Source organism: Eubalaena glacialis, chromosome 10 (assembly GCF_028564815.1).
Source record: "Eubalaena glacialis isolate mEubGla1 chromosome 10, mEubGla1.1.hap2.+ XY, whole genome shotgun sequence".
Taxonomy (NCBI): Eukaryota; Metazoa; Chordata; class Mammalia; order Artiodactyla; family Balaenidae; genus Eubalaena; species Eubalaena glacialis.
In genome coordinates this window covers 21,931,296-21,958,940 of record NC_083725.1, presented here as the reverse complement: position 1 = coordinate 21,958,940, position 27,645 = coordinate 21,931,296, and the positions used below count along the sequence as shown (strand labels likewise).

The window sequence follows — 27,645 nt, the reverse complement described above, 5'->3', positions numbered from 1 at the left end:
ATGGTTTTATAAATCAGCAGTAGGAGTGACTGACTTGTAATCAGCAGTTACTGACTGCAGTAGAGTCTGTTCCTTCTTTCTTCACTATTCTTTCCCCTTTAACCTATGCCCACCGCAGAGTCAAAGGCACCAGGCAGTGCCGCAGGTGCTTCAATGCTTTCTTTGTACTGTAATACATTGCATTGTGTGTTCCCCCTAAATGGTCACATTATAAAAAGGAGGCTGTCAGTGATGGGTGTCAGGAGACTCTGATGCCCTACCTGGATCCTGGTACTGGTAAGTATGTTAAGATTAAGATGATTTCCACAAAAATCTCTCCTTTGTCTACTAATCCATTCTGATCCCTGTGAACGTAACCATCCCTTACCCACACCATAATAAAGACTCCAGAATGATAAAAGTGATATTCAACATAGGAGGACCATCATTAATTACCCTAACCCAAGTTTGAGCTTTATGCCCTCAGGCTGAGAATAGATTGTGTAGAAAATAGAAGAAAATATATCACACCAAAAAGTGTGAGTGGGGTAGTAGAAAATTGATGCTGAATTTTTGTAGCTGCTTTTGTCAGTTTGAACAAACTGGGGGACCCAGTGAACAGTGGCCATTGTTTTATACTCATCCCCCCACACATGCATGTCCAACCCTGTCACTTTCTGTTGATGACCTAACCTCACACTTTATACTTTATTGAAGTCATTGGTCAGGACTCCCTAATCTTGATAACACCAACTATAAAAACTTATCTTGCATTTGCACTAGTCCTCCTCTCTCCTATAGCGGTAAATCAAGATTTTGAACCCTAAGGCTATTTACTCACATCTTTGGACCATTTGGGAGGGGTATTATAGAGATGTTATAGTTTTCCATCCACTAAAATATGAGCTCCATGAAGGCAGAGAGTTTGGCCTGTTTTGTTTACTGCTATATTCCCAGCACCTGGAACAGTGTCTGCATATATATAAAAAAGCATCCAATAAATATTTGTTGAATTAATTTATTAATAGGTCTGTTGTTAGTATTCATTAAAGATATAAAGGGAATGTTGCCTTTATAATTAAGCTGAGGAGATTAATATTTTACTCTTCTACCTTTATACTCATGTTTTTCAAAATTGTTTCTCTGGGTCCCTTGTCAATAAAATAAAATAAATGTATTTTAATTAATTGGACCAAAATAATCAGAGATCAAGAATCCTAAGAGTTTTACCCAGTTTTGCCAACGATCTGCTTATTAAATTGTAGGCATCCTCTACTTATTAATCCTCTGTTTCTCCCTGTTAAAAGTTAAGATAATAATGGTTGCAGCTGTAAGATGATTCATGATAAATGGGATCAGGGATGGAGTAACTATAGACCAATGGTGACAACCTACCTGTGTAGCTAAAAAATTAACAGATGAACCAGTTTTGTATTTTTTTAATACAGGGGATTTTGGTGAACAACTGCTTTGGAAACCACTGACTTAGATCAGGGATCAACAGACTTTCTCTGTAAGGGACCAGGTAGTAAAATTTGCAAGTCAGCAGACAAAATTGAGGCTATTACGTAGGTACTTACATAATGAGAGAAAACAAATTTCCACAAATTTTTCACTGATGATATTCAATATGTAATAGTAATTGAGTACCGTTTTATGTAGTACAGATATACTAATGAGAAGAATTGAATTCTTTTTCGGAAATAACATTTTGCTTAATTGGAGTTCAAAATTAGTATTCCTATGATAATAATTGAATGCAAAGTGTTCTGATCTGTAATGAGATTTTATATATTTCATGATCTTTGAAAATATCTTTTCACACAGGTACTGCCAAATACTAATATATCATTCTACAAGCATATAATTTTAATTGAGCATATTCCTGTCTTTGGAGGCATTTGTAGAATTTTGTTAGATTCTTCCTTTGATATTTGCCTTTTGGCATGTCATTTCATTGCAAATTAATCACTTCCAATTGAAGGTTAGGTGGAAGTTAAAGGATTTTGGAATATGGAAATTTCTTTTTGCACAGTTCAGTTGCACAAATGATTTTGAAACATAGAAAATTCCTTTCACTTGCATTAAGGTTGGTAAATACTGCTGGAACTGTAGTTTGAGCCCAGGAAATACATCTGCTATAAGTTTTTATGGAAATGGAGATCTCGCTTCTTGTTTTAACTTTAGACAGAAGGAGAAGGGTAAAAGTAGCTTGACACGGCTTGTCCCTTAAATGTCTTAAATGTCAAATTAGTGTTTTCATTTTTTTCAGATAATTACCCAGAAATGGAAATGCTGCATCCTATGGTTGTACTATTTTTAGTTTTTTGAGGAACCTCCATACTGTTTTCCATAGTGGCTGCACCAAATTACATTCCCATCAACAGTGTACATGAGGTTTCCCTTTCTCCACATCTTCACCAACACTTGTCATTTTGATAATAGCCATTCTAACAGGTGTGAGTTGATATCTCATTGTGGTTTTGATTTGCATTTCCCTAATGATTAGTGATGTTGAGCATCTTTTCATATGCCTATTGGCCATCTGCATTTCCTCTTTGGAAAAATGTCTTTTCAGGTCCTCTGCCCATTTTTTTAATCAGGTTGTTTGGTTTTTTGCTATTGAGTTGTATGAGTTCTTTATATATTTTGGATGTTAACCCCTTATCAGATACATGATTTGCAAATATTTTCCCCCATTCAGTAAGTTGATTTTTTATTTTGTTGATGGGTTCCTTTGCTGTGCAGGGGCTTTTTAGTTTGATGTAGTCTTTTGTTTATTTTTGCTTTTGTTGCCTTTGTTTTTGGTGTAAAATCCAAAAAATCATTGCCAAGACCAGTGGCAAGTAGCTTACCCTCATGTTTCCTTCTAGGAGTTTTATAATTTCAGTTCTTACATTCAAGTCTTGATCTATTTTGAGTTAATTTTTGTGTATGGGTGGTCCAGTTACATGTTTTGCATGTTGCTGTCCAGTTTTCCCAACACCACTTATTGAAGAAACTATCCTCTCATTGTATGTTCTTGGCTCCTTTGTCATAAACTAATTGACCATAAGTGCATGTGTTTATTTCTGGGCTCTCTATTCTGTTCCATTGATCTGTGTATCTGTTTTTATGCCAGTATCATACTGTTTTGATCACTATAGCTTTATAATATAGTTTGAAATTAGGAAGCATGATGCCTCCAGCTTTGTTCTTCCTTTTCAAGATCGCTTTGTCCATTTGGGGTCTTTTGTGGTTCTATACAAATTTTAGAATTGTTCTATTACTGTGAAAACTGCCATTGGAATTTTGATAGGGATTGCACTGAGTCTATCGACTGCTTTGGATAGTATGGAGATCTTAACAATATTAATTCTTCCAATCCATGAGCATGGAATGTCTTTCCATTTATTTGTGTCTTCTTCAATTTCTTTCATCAGTGCCTTATAGTTTTCAGTGAACAGGTCTTTCAGCTTCTTGGTTAAATTTATTCCTAGGTATTTTATTCTTTGTGGTGTAATTATAAATGGGCTTATTTTCTTAAATTCTCTTTCTGATAGTTTGTTATCAGTGTATAGAAACACAACAGATATCTATATATTGATCTTATATCTTGCAAATTGACTGAATTCATTTAGCAGTTCTAGAAGTTTTTTTGGTGAAGTCTTTAGAGTTTTCTGTATATAGTATTATGTCATCTGCAAATAGTGACAGTTTTACTTTTTCCTTTCCAATTTGGATATCTTTTATTTCTTTTTCTTGCCTACTTGTTTTGGCTAGGACTTCCAATACTGTGTTGAATAAAAATGGTGAGAGTGGACATCCTTGTCTTGTTTCTGATCTTAGAGGAAAAGCTTTTGACTTTTCACCATTGAGTATGATGTTAGCTGTCATATATGACCTTTATTATGTTGAGTTACATTTCCTCTATTCCCACTGTCTTGAGAGTTTTTAATCATAAATGAATGTTGAATTTTATTAAGTGTTTTCTTTGTCTATTGAAATGATCATATGATTTTTATCTTCTGTTTTGTTAATGCGGTGTATCATGTTGATTGATTTGCAGAATATGAACCATCCTTGTATCCCTAGAATAAATCCAACTTGATCATGACATATGATTCTTTTAATGTATTGTTGAATTCAGTTTGATGATATTCTTTTGAGAATTTTTGCCTATATGTTCATCAGAGATATTGGCCTATAATTTTCTTTTCTTGTGGTTTCCTTGTCTGGTTTGGTATCAGAGTAATGCCGGCCTTGTAAAATGACTTTGGAATCTGTGTTTTGGAAGACTTTGAGAAGCATTGGTATTAATTCTTCTTTGAATGTTTGGTAGAATTTACCAGTGAAGCTGTCAGGTCCTGGACTTTTGTTTATAGGGAGTTTTTAAATTACTAATTCAGTCTCCCTATCAATAATCAATCTGTTCAGATTTTCTATTTCTTCATATTCAGTCTTGGAAGTTTGTATGTTTCTAAGAATTTATCCATTTCTTCTAGGTTGTCCAATTTGTTGGCATGTAATTGTTCGTAGTAGTCTCTTATGATCCTGTATATTTCTGTGGTATCAGTTGTAACATCTCTTTTATTTCTGATTTTATTTGTTTTAGCTCTTTCTTATTGAGTCTGGCTAAAGGTTTATCAATTTTGTTCATTTTTTCAAAGAACCAGCTCTTAGTTTCATTGATCTCTTCTACTGTCTTTTAGTCTCTATTTCATTTACTGCTGCTCTAATATTTGTTATTTCCTTCCTTCTAGTAACTTTGGGCTTAGTTTGTTCTTTTAGTTCCTTGAGATGTAAAGTTAAGTTGTGTACTTGAGTTTTTTTGTTTCTTGAAGTAGGCATTTATTGATATGAACTTCTTGCTTAACTTCTGCTGCATCCATAAGTTTCGTATATAATATTTCCATTTTCATTTGTCTCAAGGTATTTTTCTATTTCACTTTTGATTCTTTCATTGACCCATAGGTTGTTAACAGTAACATGTTGTTTAATCTCCACATATTTGTGAATATTCCAGTTTTCTCGTGTAATTGATTTCTAGTTTCATACCATTGTGGTCAGAAGAAATGTTTGATATGATTTCATCCTTCTTAAATTTGTTAAGACTTGTTTTGTGGCCTAATGTATGATCTATCCTGAAGAATGTTCCATGTGCACTTGAGAAAAATGTATGTTCTGTTGCTTTTGGATGGAATGTTTTGCATGTGTGTATGTATACCTTAAGTTCATCTGATTTAACTTGTCATTTAAGGCCGATGTTTTCTTACTGTCTTCTGTCTGAATGATCTATCCATTTATGTAAATGGATTACCAAAGTCCCCTACTATTATTTATTGCTGTTTATTTCTACCTTTAGGTCTGTTAACATTTGCTTTATATGTTTAGGTGCTCCTATATTGGGTGCATAAATATTTACAAATGTTATATCCTCTTGTTGGATCGACATCATTATGTAATGCCCTTCTTTGTCTGTTATTACAGTCTTTGTTTTAAAGTTTATTTTGTCTGATATAAGTATAGCTACTCCAGCTTTCTTTTGGTTTCCATTTTCATGAAATATCTTTTCCCATCCCTTCATTTTCAGTCTGTGAATGTTCTTAGGTCTGAAGTGAGTCTCTTGTAGGCAGCATGTAGATGGGTCTTGTTTTTTTATCCATTCAGTCCCTCTCTGTCTTTTGATTGGAGAAATTACTCCACTTATATTTAAAGTAATTATTGATAGATATGTTATTGCCATTTCTGTTGTTTTCTGGCTGTTTTGTGGTTCCTCTGTTCATTTCTTCTCCTCTTGCTTTCTTCCTTTGTGGTTTGATGACTTTAGTGATATGCTTAGGTTCCTTTGTTATTATCTTTTGTGTATCTACTTTAGGTTTTTGCTTGTTGGTTACCTTGAGGTCTACATGTAACAACTTGTATTTGTAACATTCTTTTTATGTTGATACCAACTTAAGTTTGAACACATTGTAAAGCTCTACATATTTATTCTCCCCCCCAACATTTTGTTTTCTGATGTCACATTTTACATCTTTTTATCTTGTATATCCCTTAATTAAATATTGTAGTTAGTTATTTTTTCCTATTTCTGTCTTTTAACCTTCATATTAGCTTTATAAGTAATTAATTCACTACCTTTACCATATATTTACCTTTACCAGTGAGATTTATACTTTTATATATTATTAATTAGCGCCCTTTCTTTTCAGCTTAAAAAAGTGCCTTTAACATCTCTTATAAGGCCGGTTTAGTGTTGATGAACTCCTTTAGCTTTTGCTTGTCTGGAAACCTCTATCTCTCCTTCAATTCTGAATGATAACTTTGCTAGATAGAGTATTCTTGGTTGGAAATTTTTGTCTTTCAGGACTTGGAATATATTGTGCCATTGCCTTCTGACCTTTAAAATTGCTGCTGAAAAATCTGCTGATAGTCTAATGGGGTTTCCCTTGTACGTAATAAGTTGCTTTTCTCTTGCAGCTTTTAAGATTCTCTCCTTGTCTTTACCTTTTGACATTTTAATTATAATGTGTCTTGGTATAGATCTCTGGGTTCATCTATTTTGAACTCTCTGGGCTTCCTAGATCTGAATTTCTGTTTCCACAAATTAGAACACTTTTCAGCCATTATTTCTTCAAATAAGTTTTCTTCCCCTTTCTCTTCTTTCTTTTTCTGGGACCCCTATAATGTGATGTTTAATACATTTGATGTTGTCTCATTTAAGCTATCTTCACTTTTTTTCATTCTTTTTTCTTTTTGCTTCTCTGATTGGGTGAGTTTCTGTGCCCTGTCTCAAGTTCACTGATCCTTTCTTCTGCTTCATCAATCTGTTGTTGACACCTCCCCCCGGGTATTTTTCAATTCAGTTATTCTTTAGTTCTGTGACTTCTGTTTGGAGCTTTCTTATATTTTCTATCTCTGTTGAAGTTCTCGCTGTGTTCATCCATTCTTCTCCCAAGTTTAGTGAGCATTTTTATGACCATTGCTGGAAATTTTTATCAGGTAAACTACTTATCTCCATTTCGTTAACATTTTTTCTGAGGTTTTATCTTTTTCTTTCATTTAGAACATATTTCTCTATTTCTTCATTTTGCTTGATTCTATATTGGTTTCTATGCATTAGATGAAACAGCCACCTCTTCCAGTCTTGAACCATTGTCCTTGTGTAAGAGATGAACCTTTTCATTCAACCCTGCCCTAGCTCTTGGTTTTCTTTCAACCCTTTGTAATTGTCCAAGCAGCCTATTTTGTTCTTAATAGCTCTCAGTAGTTGAGGATGTACCAAGATCAGTCAGTGTCCCAAAGGGGAGAGAGCTCAGTCAGTACCTTTATTCAGGCTGATTGGAAACCAGGTCCTCAGGCAGCAGCTTTTCAAGAATGCAAATATATGCAGTCCTCTAGGACTGCAAGCATAAGCCTGCTGGCCCCAAGAGCCAAGCTATCTGGAGGTGTCCCCTGGCAGCAGTCACAAAAATTGGGACTCCAAGTGGGTGTATAAACTCCTTTCTGGGAGATACCACTGTTCTGTAGTCATGCATAGGGGAGTGCAAAGATGGTGTCCCCTGGGTACCTTCTTTGAGAGCACCTCCATAACCTCTAGGTGTGTGCCAAACCTGAAGCCTGCCCCCAGGGCTGAAGTTCCTGGATGAGCAAATAGGCCACTTTTACAAAAAGACTGGGGGTGTGTTTCATTCTGCTGTCTATGCAATACCCTAGGGATGGTAGTCTTCTAAGAACTGTCTCTATAATTGTTACAGTCCTGTGGGATCCAGGAATGCAAGCCCCCCTGGCCAGTTGATCAAGGGGCATTCCCTGGGTGACAGCTGCAAAAACTGTGTCACCAGATGTAAAAACCAGTTCACCAGAGGTGTGTAGAGCCTCCCCTCCAGGAGATAGAGGCACTCTGGAGCACAGCAGAGGGAGAGCACAAAAATGGTGCCCACTGGCTGAAGCAGGGCAGAGGGGGAGTACAAAGGTGGCATCCACTGAAAAAAGGAAAAGAAGAGAAAGAAAAAGAGAAAAAAGAAAAAGAGGATGGGAGGAAAAGGAAAGAAAGAAGAAAAAGAAAAAGGTGACACCCACCAGAAAGGGGGTGGGAAAAAGATAGTGCCTGCAGGTTTTAGCAGTGCAGAGGAGAGTAAGAAGGTAGTGTCCACCAGCCTCTGTCCTGGGGAGTATCCCAGCAGACCCCTGCCCCTCAGACCACTGCTTTAAAATTAGTAAATGAATCTCTTTCACATGAAGTCTGGGTGCTTTTCAAAGGGCTGCTTGTGGACTGAGCTCTGGGGTGGGTGAGCCTGGGCATAAGCCCTTTAAGAACCCTCCCTCAGGGCTTCGCTGGTGGCGCAGTGGTTAAGAATCCACCTGCCAGTGCAGGGGACACAGGTTCAAGCCCTAGACCAGGAAGATCCCACATGCCATGGAGCAACTAAGCCCGTGCACCACAACTACCGAGCTTGTGCTCTAGAGCCCACGAGCCACAACTACTGAGCCCGTGCACCTAGAGCCCATGCTCCACAACAAGAGAAGCCACTGCAGTGAGAAGCCCGTGCACAGCACTAGCCCCCACTCTCCACAACTAGAGAAAAGCCTGCACGCAGCAACAAAGACCCAGTGCAGCCAAAAATAAAATAAATTTTAAAAAGGAACCCTCCCTCAGTTCCACAAAGCCCCACATGTCTCATGGCATGAGACATGTTGGTCTTCAAAGTGAGATGTTTTGGGGGGCTCATCCCTCAGATGCCAGATCTTAAAAGTTGGGGTGACCTATGTGGGGTGTGAACCCTTCACTCCTTCTGGGGAAGCTCTGGGTTTTGAGTTTCTTCCTGACTATGGGTCATTGCACGAGGGGTGGGGTTTATGGTGAGATGGTGTCTCAGCCTTTTCTACCCACTTGGATGTAGTTTCCTTCTCATTTGCCCGATGTAACAGGGTCTCTCCGCCAGTTTTGAGGGGTTTTTCAGAGGAAATTGTTACGTATATAGCTGTAGATACAGTGTATCCACGGGAGGAGGTGAGTTCAAGATCTTCGTACATCACCATCTTGCTAAAATTTCTAATTAAGGGGTTTTTGTTGTGGTTATTTATTACTCTTTAATAATCTATAAGCACAAACTTTTAAGAATTACAATTTTTAATATTCAGTTCCATAATTTAAGCATGAAGAAACTCTAGCTTGAATCTTGCCAGAATTGTTTAGGAAAGCTGGATGTACATGAATTTCATTTGCTCTGCATTTACATCATCCTAATCTTTTTTATAACAATTGCATGTTTTTTCATCAGCCTTTGACATTTAGAAAGTAAGAGCTATGCATTAAAACCTCTGCAAGAAAGTAAACTTTAATGAAATTTTTTTTCTCTCAGTCCCAAAGGGAACATGAACTCTAAAATTGACTGTTGTACATAATAAAAGGCATGGCTGCAGCTGAAAGCATTTATAATAAAGTACAGAACTCAATTTCTACTTTATCCTCTGTCTACATTCATCAGATAGCTGGGTATATAACTTTATGATAGAGCGTTCTTCCTAAGAAGTGTGTGAAAGCTAAAAAATCAAATAAATCTGGTTTCGAAATAGTGAAACCAGATTAAATGTGAGGAAACTAGACTGAGTACAACTACTCAACATATATAAAGATACATATTAAACAAACATTTGCACAGATTGACGTTGCTGGCATACAGGAACCCCCTTCTGGATTTAAGAATAAGGTTCAGTTTCCTTTTCTGTTTTTTAAAATGGTGGAGGTTGGGAGTGTCAGGGCAGAAAGGAAGTGCTTTAGTTAAGCAGAGTCTGGTATTCCTTCCTGTCTGCATACTTCCTGAAGGCTGTTACACAGATGGAGAAAGGGTGTGGGGAGGAGGTCCTCTTTGTGGAGAGGAGATTGGTGTCTTAGCAGCTTTAATCAAGATTGCTATGACCTATGCCCTGAGCAAAGTAGCACTTTTCATACACTATCCTATTTAATCCTCTCAATAAGGCTTTGAGGTGTAGGTAATTTTCTCATTTTAAAATTGAAGAAAAAGGGTAAGTAACGTGCACAAATTAGTGTTTGAGCCAGGAGTCTAAGTGGGCTCCTGACTCCAGAACCAAAGACCTTTACACCTGGATGTATGCACATTAATGATGCACTGACTATATCCTGAGGAAGCCAAGGGTGGATGATGGTCTGAAGGCTTTTCAGTAAAATGTTACTTATTTGATTATCCTCCCACGATTTGGCTTTTTTAGTATTTGGTTTAAGTTGGTTATGCTAAGGAAATAAACAGTATAAAACACTTGTTTGAAATGAGCATTTGACACTGCTGATCGTGTCCTCCCTGAAAAGATCATCTCCTTCATTGTTCCATTGTCAGGGAGTGCTGAGTAGCTGAACATCATCTCTGGCATCTTGGTTGCATGTCAGGACCACGCAGCTGAAGTGTATTGACTAATCCCATGCACTGTCCCTAGAGAAAATGGAGTCTAACCCTGTGTGGTCGCCACCTGGGAGTTATGGCCTTTCAAATCTCAGCCCTGTTAGCCTTAACCGCAAGCTGTTTTGAATCTGCCCCACACACGTGCATGCTTCGGGGATCAGCCAGAGATTCGGGCAGAATTTATACACAATGTTTGGGGCTCCCACTATTCAGTTTTCTCCTTTCTGGGATCCCCCAGCCCTCACTTTCCAGCTGCTCTGGTTACCTCCATCTGTATTCTGTAGTTTTTTCAAGCCAGTAAAAGTGCAGGTTTCTCTCCCAATTTTAGTCACCCCTACACCCTGGGGCCCGTCCTCTGGCTGAAAGCTGTAAAAATAGGAAACTTACCCAATGCCATGCCATTCCCTTCTTCCAAGCGTCAGACTTTTACCTCCACTGTCTATCTTCTTTTGGTTACTCTTTAGTGCCTTCAGGTAGGCTTTTATATTTTTTAATTTTGTCCAGAGTTTATAGTTGTTCCCTGTGCGTATGTGTTGAGGGCCAGAGGGCACACACGGCAGAAAGGTCCAAAAGGAACCTTAATGAGCTGTCTTTTTAAGTACCAAATTCTGTGCAAATCAATAAATTTTCATGTTAAAATTAGATACAGCTGACATCAAAAATGTCTTAGAATTATGATCTCACAAAATCATGATTCACTGTTGACCTTTCTTACTTCCGCCTGTTTTGTTCATACTATCTTTTACCACCTAAATGTCTCCTCAGTTCAATTACTGTTTGAGAATGATTTATTGAGTAGTTAACTTCACGCAAGTCGTGGTGCTAGATCCTCTACCTATTGAAATCGTGTTCATTCAAAATTCACATCAAATGCACATGCCTCCAGGATCACTCCCTCACTCCTAGTCGGTAGCTAGATGTGCTTTATTGTTCTTCTGAATACCTTTGATGCTTTGTTCCCCCCTTATGACATTTTATTTATTAATATACTTGCTTTCCCCTCACCCCCCCATCACCGGCCTTGTTCCTCCATTAGATTGTAAACTTTACCATGGCAAGGGCAAGTCTCACTCATGTTTGTATCCATCCATGCTTCCTTAAACATGCTTTTTAAAGTCAGGAACCAAAAAGATACATAAAAGTCTTTGCAGTTGGAAAAAATGGGGGGAATATAGAACATTAGTTTCCTATATCTCTATCCTCAGTAGTAGAGTGGAACATCAGATAATAAAGCATTCTTGTTTCTAGAGAGCACCTTAATAGAGACAACTCTTCTTCCCCTAATTCTTCTTCTTCTTCTTCTTTGTTTACCACCTCCTCCTCCTCCTCTTCCTCTTTCCCCTTCTCCTCTCCTCTCTCCTTTTCTCCTTCTTCCTTTCTTTTTCTCACTATTTAATTGTGATCTAATTTAATCTTCAACTTTTTTTGTATGCTTAGTCTCCGCTTCAAAATGGGATATGTGTTGGTATGAAACCCTTTTGCTTTAATTTGTTATAGTTCAGTAAGGGATCCCTTCTTTTACCTATGAAAATTTAGTGCCAGAACTTAACTAAATAGCACAGTAATGTCTCCAAGATAGATAGGTGAATAACCCGAATGTTTGATTCTTCCTTAATTTATAAACTACTGAGCCATAGTAATGAACGTACTGTAAAATGAGAACTGTAGAAATAAGATTAAGTGAATTAAATTATTTTCCCTAATAATCTCACTTCTTCCTTAGATTCAGGTCAGAAGACATTTAAAAGGAGAAGATCTATCATAAACTGGGCCTTCTGGCGGGGCTCTAGCACTCACCTGGATAACTTGCCCATGTCACCAACATCTCCTGTGCCAGGACAGCTCTTTGGGGTTTCTCTGCCAAATATCTGTGAGAACGACAATCTGCCCAAAGCTGTCTTGGTAAGTCTCATTTTGGCCTGTAACACTAACAGGAAAGGAGGTTTGGAAAGGAGAGCTCGGGGAGGTAAATCTATCCCCAAATGGAAAATTATAGACACCCGTGGCTCTGGCTGAGAATCTTTATTATTACTTCAAAGAATAAAAATCTGATTAAGCTATTGCAGAGTCATAAGGCAGACGTAATGGGGAGAGATGATCTAGTCTACTGGTTTCAGGGAAAAGCCACATAAACCTGCTCAGATAAATTAGAATCTGCTCTGTAGACAGAGAATCCACATTAGCCCTCACATTTCTCCCACAGCCTTTCTTAAACCCTACATTGTTCAGAAAGTCTCATTTAATCACTTTAGCAACAGAGACTAAATCTTATATTTCTATACTAAATGTTATATTTTTAATTGTATTCCAGGTCTTTAAGCGTAAAGATACATCTGCTGGCATTTAATTATCTTTTGTATGTAGAAGAGATCAAATGAAAGCCACTGAGTATTATTGTCTCTGGTTAATATAGTAAATGATCACTGTTAAGCAACATTTATTGAGTGTCCAGTATCCTCCAAGCACTATGCTAGATGCCTGGCACTTTTTCCTGTATTGTGCATCTGTTGTACTAGGCTAGCCACTTTATTGCTTATCCGTCACAACAGATTTAGAGGGTAGTTACCATCATCATCATCATCATCATCACCATCATTCCTACTTTACAAATTAAAGGAAAATAAACCCTCGAGTTTACCAAAGGTCGCACAATAAATACGTGTCATAGCTAGGTTCCAGATCCCATGGGTTGCTCGTCTCCAACACCTATTCTCTTCCTACATGGCAAGCAGAGGACACACAGAAAGAAAGAAAGCAAAATGAAAGATTGAACAGAATGGAATGGAATGGAATGAAGAAAGCTTCCTGGAAGAGATGATTTTGGAGGCTGATTTTAAAAGAAGGAAGTAAATACAAGAAGTAGAATAAAATGTAAAGTCACATGAAAAGAAAGACAAGCAAGTGGAGAGTGAATTTGGCAAGAGCATTTCCATATTAGGGGAAAAGAGTCTGTATTAGAGAATAATGAGGAAAGCGTAGTTAGGGAGGAGAGAGACAAGTTAACAGGTACCTTGGAGTGACTGTTGGTTCACTGAAAAAAGACAGTCTCATTAAAGCAAGCGTTTAAAGTAAAGTGTTTTAGATGTTGGATATAGCAAGAATAAATAGGAGAAAGAGATTTAGAGATAGCAAAAAACAAATTGACTTTAAATCTCTAGGAGGCCATCTAGCCCCAATCCTTCAGGGCTTCCCCCTGCTATACCCTAGCCTCTGGCAGCTAGAGAGGGCAAATATATGTTCCCTTGCTTGTTATGCATGAAGTGCCATTTTGATTTTTTTTCCCTTGCTTCCCCATAGGATATGCTTTTCTTTCTTAACCAAAAAGGACCCCTCACAAAAGGCATCTTCAGACAGTCAGCCAATGTGAAATCCTGCAGAGAGCTGAAAGAGAAACTGAATTCTGGAGCTGAAGTACAACTAGACTGTGAATCTATTTTCGTGATAGCATCTGTCTTAAAGGTAGGGAAAGTTCTCCCTTCATCCACCCCACAGCATAGCTCTGGAGAAAGACAACTGGTTTCTCTCATTATAACATTATCCCCATCTGCAAAGGACCATAATAGAATTAGAATCTTAAAAAGTGTTAAATAACACTTCACAAAGTCACATTGGCCTTTAAAAGCCACTGCTAATGATGTGGCATGTCAGATAGGCTTTTAAAAATTTTTTCATCCCACATCACTCTCCTCATCTTCACGTCTGCCAATCCCATGCAAAAAAATTAAATTAAATAAAAATTAAAAATAATCATAACACACAGCATATTTACCAAAGTAAACATCCTGAGGACTTTCTCACAATCTCACTATCTTCCTAATAAAGGCAAAATTTTCCAAAGTAAACTTTTATTAAACTTTGAAACAGAGTTTACCAGAGTAAACAAACATTTGCCTAACAACTGAAACAAAAAATTGCTCACTGAGACCACTGAAAATTCCATTCATTTATACAGTCACCCCCTAATGCCTTTTAAAAGTAAAGTTGGAGTAGGAATGACTCCAACATCCAGTCCTTTTATGAAATCCTTACCACATTTGGCATTCTTAAAGTTTCTCACCCTTCATCCCATGTGTGTCTGGTATTTCACAGTAAGCTTCTTTGCTGCAAATATTTTTGCCACATAACTAATTGGCCACAGGTCAACTTTGCCATAAAAAATAAAATAACTGGTTGACAGTTTGTTTTGACATACACAATATAAAAATCATGACAGATGATGATGATTGGTCCCAAGAGTTTGTTTCATATTTTGAAACACACTACATTGGAGGTGAAGGAAGCCAAGGGCCTTGAAGGCATAGCATGAACCCACATTTCCCCTAGAACTTTGGAACATTTATCAATGGACAAATGACAGTATGCCAAAAACATACAATGGTGTGGAAGGCTTTCACAAACACTCAGGCACAAATATGCATCCTAGTACCTAGTATTTGAAACCTGGTGCCTCTCTTAATGAAGGAAGAAATTTTAGCAAAAAAGAAAAAGTGTGATGCTGAACAAGAGATGAATCAACAAGCAAAAAAAATGTATAAAATACTATGAACAAAAGACTTGGAAGACAAGTGCTTAAGTACAACCCACAAAATAATGTCAGTTAATTGCGCAGTATTGCCATGAATCTACACACATTTTAAATGTGTTCAAATATTTTGCATTTCACAATAAAGTCTTTAATTTTGTTATTCTCATGTTTCATTATATCCTTTTTAATGTCCCTCATTTATTTTTTGTTATTTTACCTTTTATGGTAGAATTGCCTTACAGCCAATTCATTATTTGGTAAAAGTTTTTGCAGCAAAAATGCTTGTGGCAGATAAGCTTACTTATGGCAAAAAAACCTAGAACCCACCCCTGTGGTTACTTAACTCACATCCACAGTTGAGTTAGACTTCTAAAATGTTTTCCTCCTCACATTCTTGAAAATGCCTCACATTTTTGGAAAACCTAGAGTCAAAACCAGCTTTTAGCAGAGCTTTTGACCTCAGCAATAGCTTCTGCAGACCAGTATCAGGCTCCCATCTCCCAGCAGGGTTGGAATGCACCAGAGCTAGGGGTGGAGACAGTGCCCCAGCCTGCATCCCAGGGCCTGGAGCATAAAAACCAAATTAAGGAAAACATGGTGAAGAAGACTCTTGCATATCCCTACTGCTGGTCAGTTGCTTACAGAATCATACTTTATGACTTAATGAACAATCAGATGTCTCTTGGTAAAAGGGCCATTTCTGCTCTTAAACAACCCCTGCCATGGACTTTCACAATAAAGTGTCACTCAAAAGAACTGGAGAATTGGGGCTAGGTTCATCTAATTTATTTTACACAGGATTTGTGATTACCCTTCAGTCCTGGAGTACAATAAAAGTATGTATGGTGTGCTTAGCCACATACATGTCATACATGCAGATATATGCATGATGAATTTTTCTTTTTTTTTATCATATAATTATGCTTTCTCCCATCTCTTAATTTAAGAAGTTAAAGCCTATGTTTTAGAAAATTTTCCTTACTATGCTATTCATCACAGCACTATGCTTCTTAAAACTTTGTACTAAATTGTTGAGGCTATTACAAAGAAGTATGGTTCTAGAATAGTTAAACTGTATTTCAGATTGAAGAAATTGTACTTATAGAAGAATAAACAAAAGACAGAAAGTAATCCAAATGATTGGAAAGTCTGGTTAGATGGATTCCAACTAATTAAAGTTTCATAATCATATAACTGTGTTTTACTCTCATTTCTTCCAAGTGGTTGCAGGAAAGGGAAACTTTTTGCCGAAAGTTTTTGAGCGTTTGTTTTGTTTTGTTTCTTGTTTTTAAGACTATTTGGAAGTGATACTTAAGTTTTCCTTTAATTTTTTGCTTATACTGGTTTTGTTTAAATATAAGCTTAACCTTCAAACTATAATTGGAAGAAAATTGCTTGAGATACTGTAATTTTGATCCATCAGACCTTTGAGGAAAAGTTCATTTTTAATCCTAGGAATCTCATCTCAAATTAATATGGGCATTCTGCTGATGGCCTGGGTTCTGGTTTTGGAGGGGAGGAGGCTTTCCCTTGAGTGCTAAGAGTTGGTGATTGCAATTCAGAACCAGCTCTCACATCCTTTCTCAGACCCATGGTGGTTGTTATTTCGTAACTTGTTATTCCAGCTGTGGAGAGTTCATTGAGATGTTACAAGTTATTATCTTTCAAGTGTAGGTTTTAAGATTTAATGATGTTTTTCTTCAAAACAGATCATAAGTATTTTTTCCACAGAGATTTAAAAAGAGAGGCATTGTCACTGCCCCAGTTTGAAATAACAGATTTTGGCTCTTCTGACTCTGACTTTTAAAGTAGGTGCAGCAACTAAAATTAGTCTGAAATTATGAAAATTCGGTAGCTTTACCCAAAAGAAAGAGGTAACTTTTGTGATGACACATCTGAATCACAAGTATCCAGGTACATTTCTACTGAAAAATATAATAGAACAGAGAAAGACTTTGTATCAATCATCTTCCTACTTGTTAACTACTCTAAAACAAATGTATGATAATAGGTAACATGACTACAAAGAGGTTTATAAAAATTATTTTAGAATCTCAGTTATAGTTAGTTGACCTTCCCTTGTCCTTCACTAATATTTGACCATATGACAAATAGCAACAGTTCAGTAATGACCTCGACTATGTCTGGGACTGTGCTTGGCATTAAGGTGCATGATGTAGAAGGTGAGGGTCTGACCCTGCCCTGAAGGAGCTAGTAAGCTAGTGGGGGACATGCTCACCTAATTAGCTAACTGCAACACTTAGGTATCACAGCTTCCATCTTAGTAATAAAAACATGACATATAAGTAACAAGTTGTGCATTGCCGTTTTAAAGCACATAGATGAAGTTGCTGATTTGATTTTCCAGCAAGGATTAAAATTATTCAACTGCAGACTTTCACCTGTCTCCATGCTGTATGCAGGAACTTGCAAGAGGATAGTCAACCATGGGTACAGTGCTTAGACATGAAATTGAGTTTTGTCTGCCTGAAGTTTACTAAGGTGATCAGACTTTGCAAGCTTGGCTTGTTAGAACCATGCCAAAAGCAGCAGAGAGAGTTGGCCTAGATCAGAAAGGAACATAGGACCAGGACCAAAATTAGTTCATTTTTAAGCTTTTTATTAACATATGTCAAACAACAAACTCCGTTGATTATATCCTACTTGTGTCATAGTCTGGTTTCACCACACCTAGCCCTGCCAGTGGTCTCAGCATAAAAGGCTCTCAAAGGCCAGAAAGGATAATGTACCAGGGACACATTATTTAATGTACATTAGGCATGGGGTGCTGCCCTAGGCTCCCAGAGCCCAGCCATAGCCTGGAGTGCTTTCTCCCCATGATACATGAGAGCCCTTCTATGGGGAATATAAGGAGAAACTCTAAGTACCTCTGGATGGAATTATTCACCAATGCCACTGGAATATAAAGTTCTAAAATAACAGGGACTTGGTTTTATTTACTACTCTATCCCTAGTACCTTAAACAGTGCCTGGCACATATGAATAAATATGTATAGAATGATTGGACGACTGATTACCACATTATGAATCTCACAAATATCTTCATGCATTTCTTTTAACTAGTGAAATAAAAAGGATTTAGGATGGTTTGGCAGACCCTGCCATGTTATACTAATTTGCTAAAATGTACACACGCAGGAGGTTTCATCCCAAACAGGTTGTCCATTATCTTTACCACTATAGTCCAGAATCCAATTTCCCTCTGGTTTTTGTTAGAAAAATATCAAAGCATGCATTTCTATGTGTGCACATCATTGAAGGGTTGGCACAGAGCTCTGTGTATTCCAAAGAAGGGACAACTTAACTGTACTTTCCAATAATGTGTCTTCTTTGTAATTTCTCTAATACGTAACTAACATGAGAATAACAATTTAAAATATTTATTTTTCCCTCTATATAAGGATTTTCTACGAAATATTCCAGGAAGTATTTTTTCGTCAGATCTCTATGATCATTGGGTCTGTGTAATGGATCAAGGAAATGATGAAGAGAAAATTAATGCAGTTCAAAGGTAATTATTCTAATTTGGTCATTTCTCAAAAATACTTTTTAAAAAACTTATATTTTATAAGCTTGTCTATTAATGTAATATGACTATCAAAGTCAAATCCATGAGGACCAGTTTAAAAATAGATTTATGCTAGCTACTGTCATTGTTATTGTTTTTTTCCCTAACCTTATTAACATGGAATACTCGACCATTGTACACCCTCTGTATATCTGAATCTGATAGGAGCTGAAACCCATTAGACCAATAGCTAACACAGTAGACCCAATCTACAATTTATGATCTTAATTTTGGTAAATATTTAACTAACCAGACAATTCCTTATATACTTCACTTAGCAACTGAATTCATATAGAGAAAATTCCTTCCCCTCAAGGAACTTAGTCTAGTCGAATAGATAGAATAGATAAAACAAAGAATAACAGTGTAGTGTAATCAGTGCTATGAAAGAGATATATGGAGAAGGGTATGTGGGAATAGTACAGAGGGAAAAGTGTATTGTCTGTATTCATGCAAAGAATGCATTGTCTGTACTCATGCAAAGGTAAGTTGCTGGCAGGACTCGCCACCCTGATTCCTGAATATTTCCTGCATTATAAGAGAAGCAATACTTCCAGTTCTGTGAAAACTCAGGAATCCCAATATCATTTATTTGCCTATGCTTGTTTAGTACAGGTTTTTCTTGAGCAGCTTTCAAATACAAATTATTGTCTACACACTGCTATTGATAGACACCTTTTATCAGTAGAAGAAAATAGTATAACTGTTGAAGACACCAGAATCAAAGCCATGTAACAAAATTCTATCTATCTCTGCTTCCATTAAGGTTTGGTGGAAACCATTCAGAGGTAGTGAACCTCAGATTCTGTATTTTGTTGCTCATTGTCTAAAACTTTATATTCTACAAACTGTTAAATGGGCGATTTTTTTTTAAAGAGGGTAGACTTATGGCTTTCATACAAATACAAAATGAACACATGAGAAAGATTTTATTTAAAACATTAATTAATGAGAGAACTAGTAAGATATGACTGCCAGTTCAAAGGAGATTTCAAACTATCAATACCACAACTTACATAGTTAAATCAGAAATGCTGAAATGAATTTACAAGTAGATGCAAAACTGACTTTTACTACTGGGGCACGGGGGTGTGTGTACAAATAAACCATTTATCTCTCCACCAGACAGAATTTTCCAGTCTATAGACAAGTATTAAGTGCACTGCTGTCAGTAATCTACAATTTTCAGAGCTGTAAAATAACTCAAAGGTTTAGGGCCCCCATAGAATCAGATACCCTAGAGCAGGGGTCCCCAACCCCTGGGCCGTGGACCAGTACCGGTCTGCGGCCTGTTAGGAACTGGGCCGCACAGCAGGAGGTGAGTGAGTGGCAGGTAAGCGAGCGAAGCTTCATCTGCCGCTCCCCATGGCTCCCCATCGCTCGCATTACCGCCTGAACCAGCCCCCCCACCCCACTGTCCAAGGAAAAATTGTCTTCCATGAAACCAGTCCCTGGTGCCAAAAAGGTTGGGGACCACTGCCCTAGAGTATGATAGACGGTGCCTTACTTTCCATTGAATACATTCAGTAATCTTTTGGTCCATTTCAGTATCTTTCATAATTTGTCCCTACAAAACTGTACTCATTGTCAGTCCATAGTGCTGAAGAAACACCTCTCTGCTGTTTATGCAACAGGAGTCAGATTACCCAGTGTAACCCCAGGTTACAGATTCTTGTTGGAAAAAGCAACCATGACTATCAACATATGTTTTCTGTATGGTAGTAAAAATCATTTTTAGTGAATGATCATTTAAAATCCCTTATCAATGACAAAATAGGAACAGTAGGAAAATTACTATCGTAAGCTTGACTTATGTGTGAAAGTAATACCAGTGAGATGAAGAGATGTGGGACAAACTGACCTCGGAAGCTGTTGGAGCAGAGCATAAGCTCTCAGAATGGACCTGGGAGTCTTCGTAGCTGAAGTTTGGGTTTTTACCAAGAGACAGAATCCTTGTGTTGCTACTTGGAAGTAAAGGAGCATATTAAATATAACTGTTTAATTTCATCAGAAAGTTTTTTGGGGTTTTGGTTGAGAATATTCTGGAATGTTACAGGATTTGCATAAGACACATTGTACCAGTTTCAGGTAAATATTTCAGGCAGCATTTTTTTATGAACCATTTTTCTGCATTCTTTCACATTTTCATTGGATTGTGAAGGCAGTATACAAAATAAATAAATAAATCTCCAGTGCTCACTTTCTCTCCTATGTACAGGCAGTCCTCACTTTGCATGTACCATGTTAACACACTTTCCCGTACATCTGAACTGTGAAAAGCAAGGGCTGCCTGGCTATACAAGTTTTCTATGAAATGTTTGCTTAAAGAGTGCATTTTTCTGTCTTTAGGCTATTAGACCAGCTTCCAAGAGCCAATGTTATTCTCCTAAGGTATCTTTTTGGGGTATTATACAACATTGAGCAACATTCCTCATCCAATCAGATGACTGCATTTAATTTAGCAGTGTGCATCGCTCCAAGCATTCTTTGGCCTCCTACTTCCTCCAGCCCAGAACTAGAAAACGAATTTACAAAAAAGGTAATGAAGTTTTTCATTTTTATGCTGTGAGGGACCAAGTCCCCATTTTGAACCTAACATTCAGGGTATTAATTCTGAAAGATATTTTCTTAAATAATTTCAGTACATACCCTTATAAATTTGAGTTCATTGAGTGTTTTATCCTATCCTGGTAGACTGTAGAAAGGTGACTTCTTGAGCAAAAAATGTGATAGCAGTTGGATTACTTCCCTTTTCCCTTTCAGGAGGAAAACCAACTATGACTGACTGACTTAAACCATAGAGTGATAAGAAAGCAGTTGATATGATTTTAAAAAGAAATAAGGACTTTGGAATTTGACAGGTCAGGGTTGGATTCTCAGCCCTACTACTTGCCAGATGTACAATCTTGGGCAAAATTAGTTACATTGATCCACAGTTTCCTCATCTAAAAAATGGAGGTGTTGATAAAACATAGTTCATACAGTAGTTACTTGAAATCACACTCGTGTAGGGCCTGGTGGTTAGTACAGGGGTGGGGGTATCGGTTCCCCTTGCTCCCAACATTCTGCCTGCTCCTTTGCCTCAGCTACTGGGGCAAGAAAACTATGTAAATGTTCCGGTATATCCCACGGAGGCACAAACCTCCCTAGTAAAATCTTACCTCTTCCCCCAAGCACCTCCAGTTAGGGAGCCTAAGGGAAGGAAATGCATAGGAAGAGACTAGTCAGGCAAAATGCAAGTTTTCTCTCCAGCTGTCTCTCTCCTTCACAATAAATCCACAGAGGATACCTACCCACTTCCCACGCTTATGACACCTGCCTTTTACATAAGAAATGCATTTTATAAGTGTTCATCTAATGATGCTTCATGAATTTTAATGAGAAGGTATATTTCTTCACCCCAAATGCCCTATAGAGAATACTTAAAATTACTCTAATTTTAAAGACAGAACTATTGGCATAAAAATGTTAGCATTAAGCCAAGGCCACACATAATAACAAATAATAACTTTAGTCCACTGATCAAAGTTAATTTCTATACTCAAACTACTCTTGAAAGTATCATAGTTTTTTAGAGGAAACTGTATTGTATACTTTTAAAGCAGACATGAATTTTTCTCAGGATTCTTTTACATTTTTTGTTAGAATCAGGATTCATATATGAAATGTGATCTGTAGACATGCTATATGAGAAGTAGCAGTTCATTTTTGTCCCTTTTTTGTACAGGTTTCTCTTCTTATACAATTTCTGATTGAAAATTGCTGTCGGATATTTGGAGAAGAAATCACTTCCCTCTTGGGAGAGGTTTCAGTGAGATGTGATACTAGAGAGAATGCCTCAGGTATTGTGAATAATTGGATTGTTTTTTGTGGGAAACAGACACACATCTGTGAAGATCAGCTGGGACAGTGGTTATCCTGGAGCCCACAGCAGCTCAGGTGAAGGGGGCCTCTCACCTGGGTTAGTGGGCCTGGGACTTCTGCTCCTTCCTTAGAAGGCCTGCTAATAGGTCAGGGTATGTTAACACTGTGGTAGGGTTAAGAAATGTATAAGACAAGGTCCCAAACTCCAAGAAGTTGTTAGTGGCAGCGTTATATGGTATGATGTTTTTAACCTTTCTTTAAATAAAACTTTACAGGGAACTCCAATATGAATAACACAGCCACTGTGGTTGAAACTGTAGTAGAAGGCCCAGAGGCAGTAGAGGCAGCCCTGGTTTTTTTGTTCCTCACCTTCCTCCTAGAGGTCCCTGAGACTTCTCAGAATTCTAGTGCACTGCAAAAACACTTTAAAAACAACTAGCATGATGGGGCAGGCCAGGGTGTGTTAGGGGTAAAGACATGCAACGTTCCAGATTATGAATTCCTGTACCACCAATTACTAGTTATGTTACCTTTGGCCAATTATTCTATGCCACTGAAAATCATTATCTTCATTTATAAATATGGATAACCATAATATCTAACTGTGATGGCTGTACTAAAGATTAAATAAAGGATAGTAGAAAAAACTTTGTCAAATAGAAATTGATAGGGTTAGTAAATGGTATCTCTGAGACTAGAGTTATTATGTATATCCACCAGCTAATCCATTTAAAAGACAACAGTCTTATTCAGCACCTGGGTATATCTGGCATTAATTCCTTTATATTTTTAACTGTTCCTTGGTATCTCCTCATTGCTTTGAGGAAATCTTACTTAAGGAAAGCCCATTTCTTCAGGAACTGAGGTAAATCTAGTATACCCCAACAGTTTATTTTTAATTCTGCACTTACAACTGGGAAGATTGTGAAAGATCCTTTCTTTCTTTAGAGTAGGAATTTGAACAATCTGCATGAAAACAGAATTAAGCTAAACATCATCACAGTTGGGTAAGTAAAAACAATAATCATGATTCGCTTTTTCAACAGATATCTCTTGCTTCCAACTGAATGACTCCTCCTATGACAGCTTGGAGAATGAGCTGAATGAGGATGTTGACGCCCCGTGTAGTGACTTGGTAAAGAAACTTGGTCAGGGTAGCAGAAGCATGGACTCCGTGTTAACCCTCAGTGACTACGACCTCGACCAGCCTGAGGTAGAAGGTCTTTTAACCCTGAGCGACTTTGACTTAGACCATTCTAAAGATGAAGACATTCAAATGGAGCAGCCTCTTGAATCCAAGCCAGTGAACATTGCAGTGTACACAAAGGACCCCCTGCAGGATCACGCCAGGGCCCCCTCTGGCATGAGCACGCCCAGCCACCTGTCCACAACTGCAGCAGATGCTCCAAAAAGCTTGAGGCGACACCGGCGCTGCTCAGAGCCCAGCTATGACTATCTAGATTCAAAGCTTTCCTATCTCAGGGAGTTTTATCAGAAAAAGCTACGCAAGTCCAGCTGTGATGCAATTCTCTCAAAAAAAGATGAGAGCCATCTGAATCAGAATCAACCCCTCCAGGAAGAGGGTAAGACATGTTTTAAAAAGAGTTTAGTCATAGGCACTGATATCAAGAAAAATGCCACTAATAAAAATGTTAAGAAGAAAAGCTTGTCTGATAATGAAGGAAATCCTGTAAAACTTTTTCCTAAATCCAAGCCAGTAGCTATTTCCATGGCATCTTATAGTCACATGTCCTCATGTGATCATCCCAGGAACCAGACCTTTGATACAGATACGTCTGGATACTCCCCACCACACACAACAGATGCCCTCAAGAGTTCAAGGAGGCACCGGCGATGCTCAGAGCCCAATATTGATGACCAACACTGCAAACTGACCTATCTCAGGGGGATTCATTCAAAGAAACAACATAAAGCCAGCTATGAAGCCAGTCTCTTGCATGGAGAGGAAGATTATCTCAAGCGGCACAAGTCTTTGCAAATGGAGGGGCAAAAGCTTATTAATCAGAGTTTGGTCATGGGAATCGAGGTGGGCAAGACTAGTGCCACAAACCAAAACACTGATAAGGTTTTACCCCCAAGATTAAACATTTGCTCAAGGACTAGCTATTCCAGCTTGTCCTCCCCAGGCACTTCTCCATCTGGCTCATCAGTGAGCTCCCAAGACAGTGCTTTTTCTCAGATTTCTGAACACTCCGTGTTTACACCCACTGAAACTTCCTCTCCAATAGATTGCACTTTTCAGGCTCAAAGAAAACAGGAAGAGCTTTCTTCTGACTTTAGCAGTTCCAGCCTCATTTCTGGAATTCCTGGTCCCTCATCAGGGCAGGCCAGCGGCCGCCTGGCTTATACAAAAAAGGACAGTGTAGAGTGGCATTCACAAATGCATTCTGTAACTCTTCACCCCAGCACATGGTTGAGAAATGGAGTAGCCAGTTTGAAAAACTGGTCCCTCAAAAAGAAGGCAAGGGCACCCAGACCAGAGGAAAATAAAATACATTCTCTAAAAGGACACACGGAGCCTCCTCCACATGCTTCTGGTGTTTCAGAAGCCAACGCACTGCATGAGAGACAGAAAGACATGCCCCGAAGGGCGGCTGAAGGGCTTGGAGCTGTGCAAACAGCCCACTGGTATAGTTCTTACCCCAGCCAGGACTCAGAGAAACACTGTAGCTCTCCAGTCAGCCTAGTGGAGGACAGACTCGGGCTTTGTATGAAGTCACCCGAGGAAGGAGAGATTAGTGGGCAGTGTTCTCCTGGTGCTCTGCCTCACGGAAGAGCCTCACCCAGCTCTTTGACTGTGGGTCATGTGTGCAGCCCAGACTCAGGGCCTACAGTGGTCTGTGATGTTGAGGACAGACATTTGACCAAAGACATTTAACCACAATAAGAATCTGATGGCTACAAGAACAGAAACTGGGCTAATCATGATATAAAGATAATAATTATTATGACCTCTTTGTGTAAAATACCTGGGATGGGTAGCATAAGGATAATCATTGCTAATACTTAGGACAACAAAAGAATTCTCTTTATTGAGACTATTTGGAAAAAAGTTTAGACTCAAAAATTTTGTCACCTAAGTGTTTGGGAGGCTTTTCCTTATTAGAGCATGGTTTGATCCTGTCATGCGTTTTAAGAGCTATGAGCAGAGGGCTAGAGAAAGCATCTTCTGTAGAGGAAACATGCCATGTATGATGAAATTAGTAACCTGAGAAAACCAGGATGTCAAAAGTGAAGAATAGGAACTGTAGAGAGAGAGGGAAGGGTGCAGAGAAACCATCCACATTCCATGGAATGTGTTTAATAAGTAGGCAAGAAAAATGCCACTAATCAAAGCTACAGAAGGAAAACATGTTCAATAATAACGGAATTTATTTGAAACTTTTCCCCAAATCTGAACCAGTGGCCATTTCTGTGACATCTTATAGTCAGTCACATGCCCTCACAACATCATTTCAGGTATTAGCCCATTGATGCAACTAGAGAGGAAGAAAACTACAGTGATTCAAAAGCCATGAGTACCATGATATAATAGTTTTTTGTTTGTTTTGTTTGTTTGGTTGTGTTGGTTGTGTTTTTCCATTAGTGTTTCATTGCTCTGCAGAGGTTCCAGGACACAGAACTATGAGGAGAAAGAAGGAGATGGTTGCTCATTTCAGTGTCCTTGCAAGGTGCCTGAGCTGGAAACATTCTCCAGAAATGCATTTTTCCTATTATAAGGTGACCTTCTGACTGTGTTTGCTGTCTTAGTGTGGAGGAAAAAACTGCCACAGCAGTCCTTTCTCTATTACACGATTGCTATTGCCAACGTGTGATCAAAGCATGGCTCCTCTTTGCTGAAATGTTTTTCTGCTCCTTGCCACTTAGATTAGTCAGCCAGAAAAAATTACTGGTAAATCATCCCTTTTCTGATTGTCACTTGGCAGTTGAGAACAGTTTTGAGGTTGGCAGGTTATAAAGAGTCACAGAATAGAGGAGCCATAAGAGTGGCTGTCAGGCCTTCTTTCAGACAGTCATCGGCTTTGGATTTTCTTACCTCCAGAAGTTTTTACATATTCTTTGTCCCAAATGATTCATGGTTTATACCCCATTGGTTTATTTCATATCCATGGACATTTCTCCTCTCTCTTGCCTTAAAGTTTATACCAGTACCTCTCCTGGATTATTTCCATGGATTATTTGGCCTTGCTAGCCAGTGTGAAGGGGTAGAATCAGAAATGGATGTGCATCTTCCTTCATTTTAAATACTTACTTATAAGAAGTTGCTTAGAGCCCATTTGGTTTCTTTAGTTCAGTATCAGATGGACCTTCCTCCCACAGATTTGCTTATACCAAATTATTTTTCTCAGCCACCCAGAAACTTTCATGTCAAAATGTTCTTTCACTGTTGTCCTAAAGGTTGCATTTTTCAGTTATAGAAAAAAAAATAATGTTTTCTGTAAGATAGAAGAAGTCCTTTCAGTATTAGCTATAGGTGCTACCTACCTCTAGGGGACATGGCCCTGTTTGTCCTAAGCATTATAATTAACTTTTAGAACTCTCTCCAAAGAGCTCCTTTATGACACTGGCCATCTCAGTCACAGATGTGAAGTAGATTTTACCTTATAACTAACCACTCCTATTATTTAGACTCCTAAGTGTCCATAGGCATCTTTTGTGGTATAATATATAAAGGCAACAGGGATTCCCCTCACCCTTAGGGCATACTACTGCAGAACCACAAGATGTGAATGAAGCTCTTACGGCTTGGAGTGTCTTTCCAGAAGAAATTGCTTCTCTACTTAACAAAATAATAGTTCTGTCCTTTTTGCTTTCATATTGATGGATAGGAAATCATCCACTCAGTTTGAAGCATGGAAGAAAATAGATGCTGAGGTTCTTCAATAACCATTCCTACTCTCTGTGTTCCCTTAGATACTCCTGTAACATTTAATGTGAATAGTTAATATTGCTGTAAAGTATTATATTGTATGATTTGAAGACAGACTACATGTCATTTTATTATACTCTGTCAATCTATAATATATTAGACCAATGCTTTATCTAAAATGCTTTTGAGTTTGTATAATATATCTTGACAAATTTTACTACCATATGTTATGTAATAAATGTGTATTTTTGTACTTGCAGAAACTGCTGCTAAATTTTAAAGTTGTTTGGTTTTAAAGGCACTGATAATGGATATGTATGAAGTCCATTTTGTCTATTAAATAAAACACTGTTCTTCAGAGTTAACAGTCCCACCAGAGCAATATTACCCTTTGTAG

At 38.0% G+C, this 27,645-nt stretch overlaps 1 protein-coding gene across 1 annotated transcript in view; it reads left to right on the top strand.

The window, feature by feature from the left end:
- Positions 1-25,256, top strand: part of ARHGAP20 (Rho GTPase activating protein 20) — a 144,045-nt gene extending 118,789 nt beyond the window's left edge. Inside the window, exons 10-15 of the mRNA XM_061202546.1 lie at positions 12,103-12,281; positions 13,677-13,838; positions 18,327-18,436; positions 20,843-21,032; positions 22,221-22,335; positions 23,404-25,256. Of these exons, the coding sequence (XP_061058529.1) occupies positions 12,103-12,281; positions 13,677-13,838; positions 18,327-18,436; positions 20,843-21,032; positions 22,221-22,335; positions 23,404-25,256 (2,609 nt within the window). The remainder of the gene's footprint in view (positions 1-12,102; positions 12,282-13,676; positions 13,839-18,326; positions 18,437-20,842; positions 21,033-22,220; positions 22,336-23,403) is intronic.
- Positions 25,257-27,645: the final 2,389 nt, after the last annotated feature.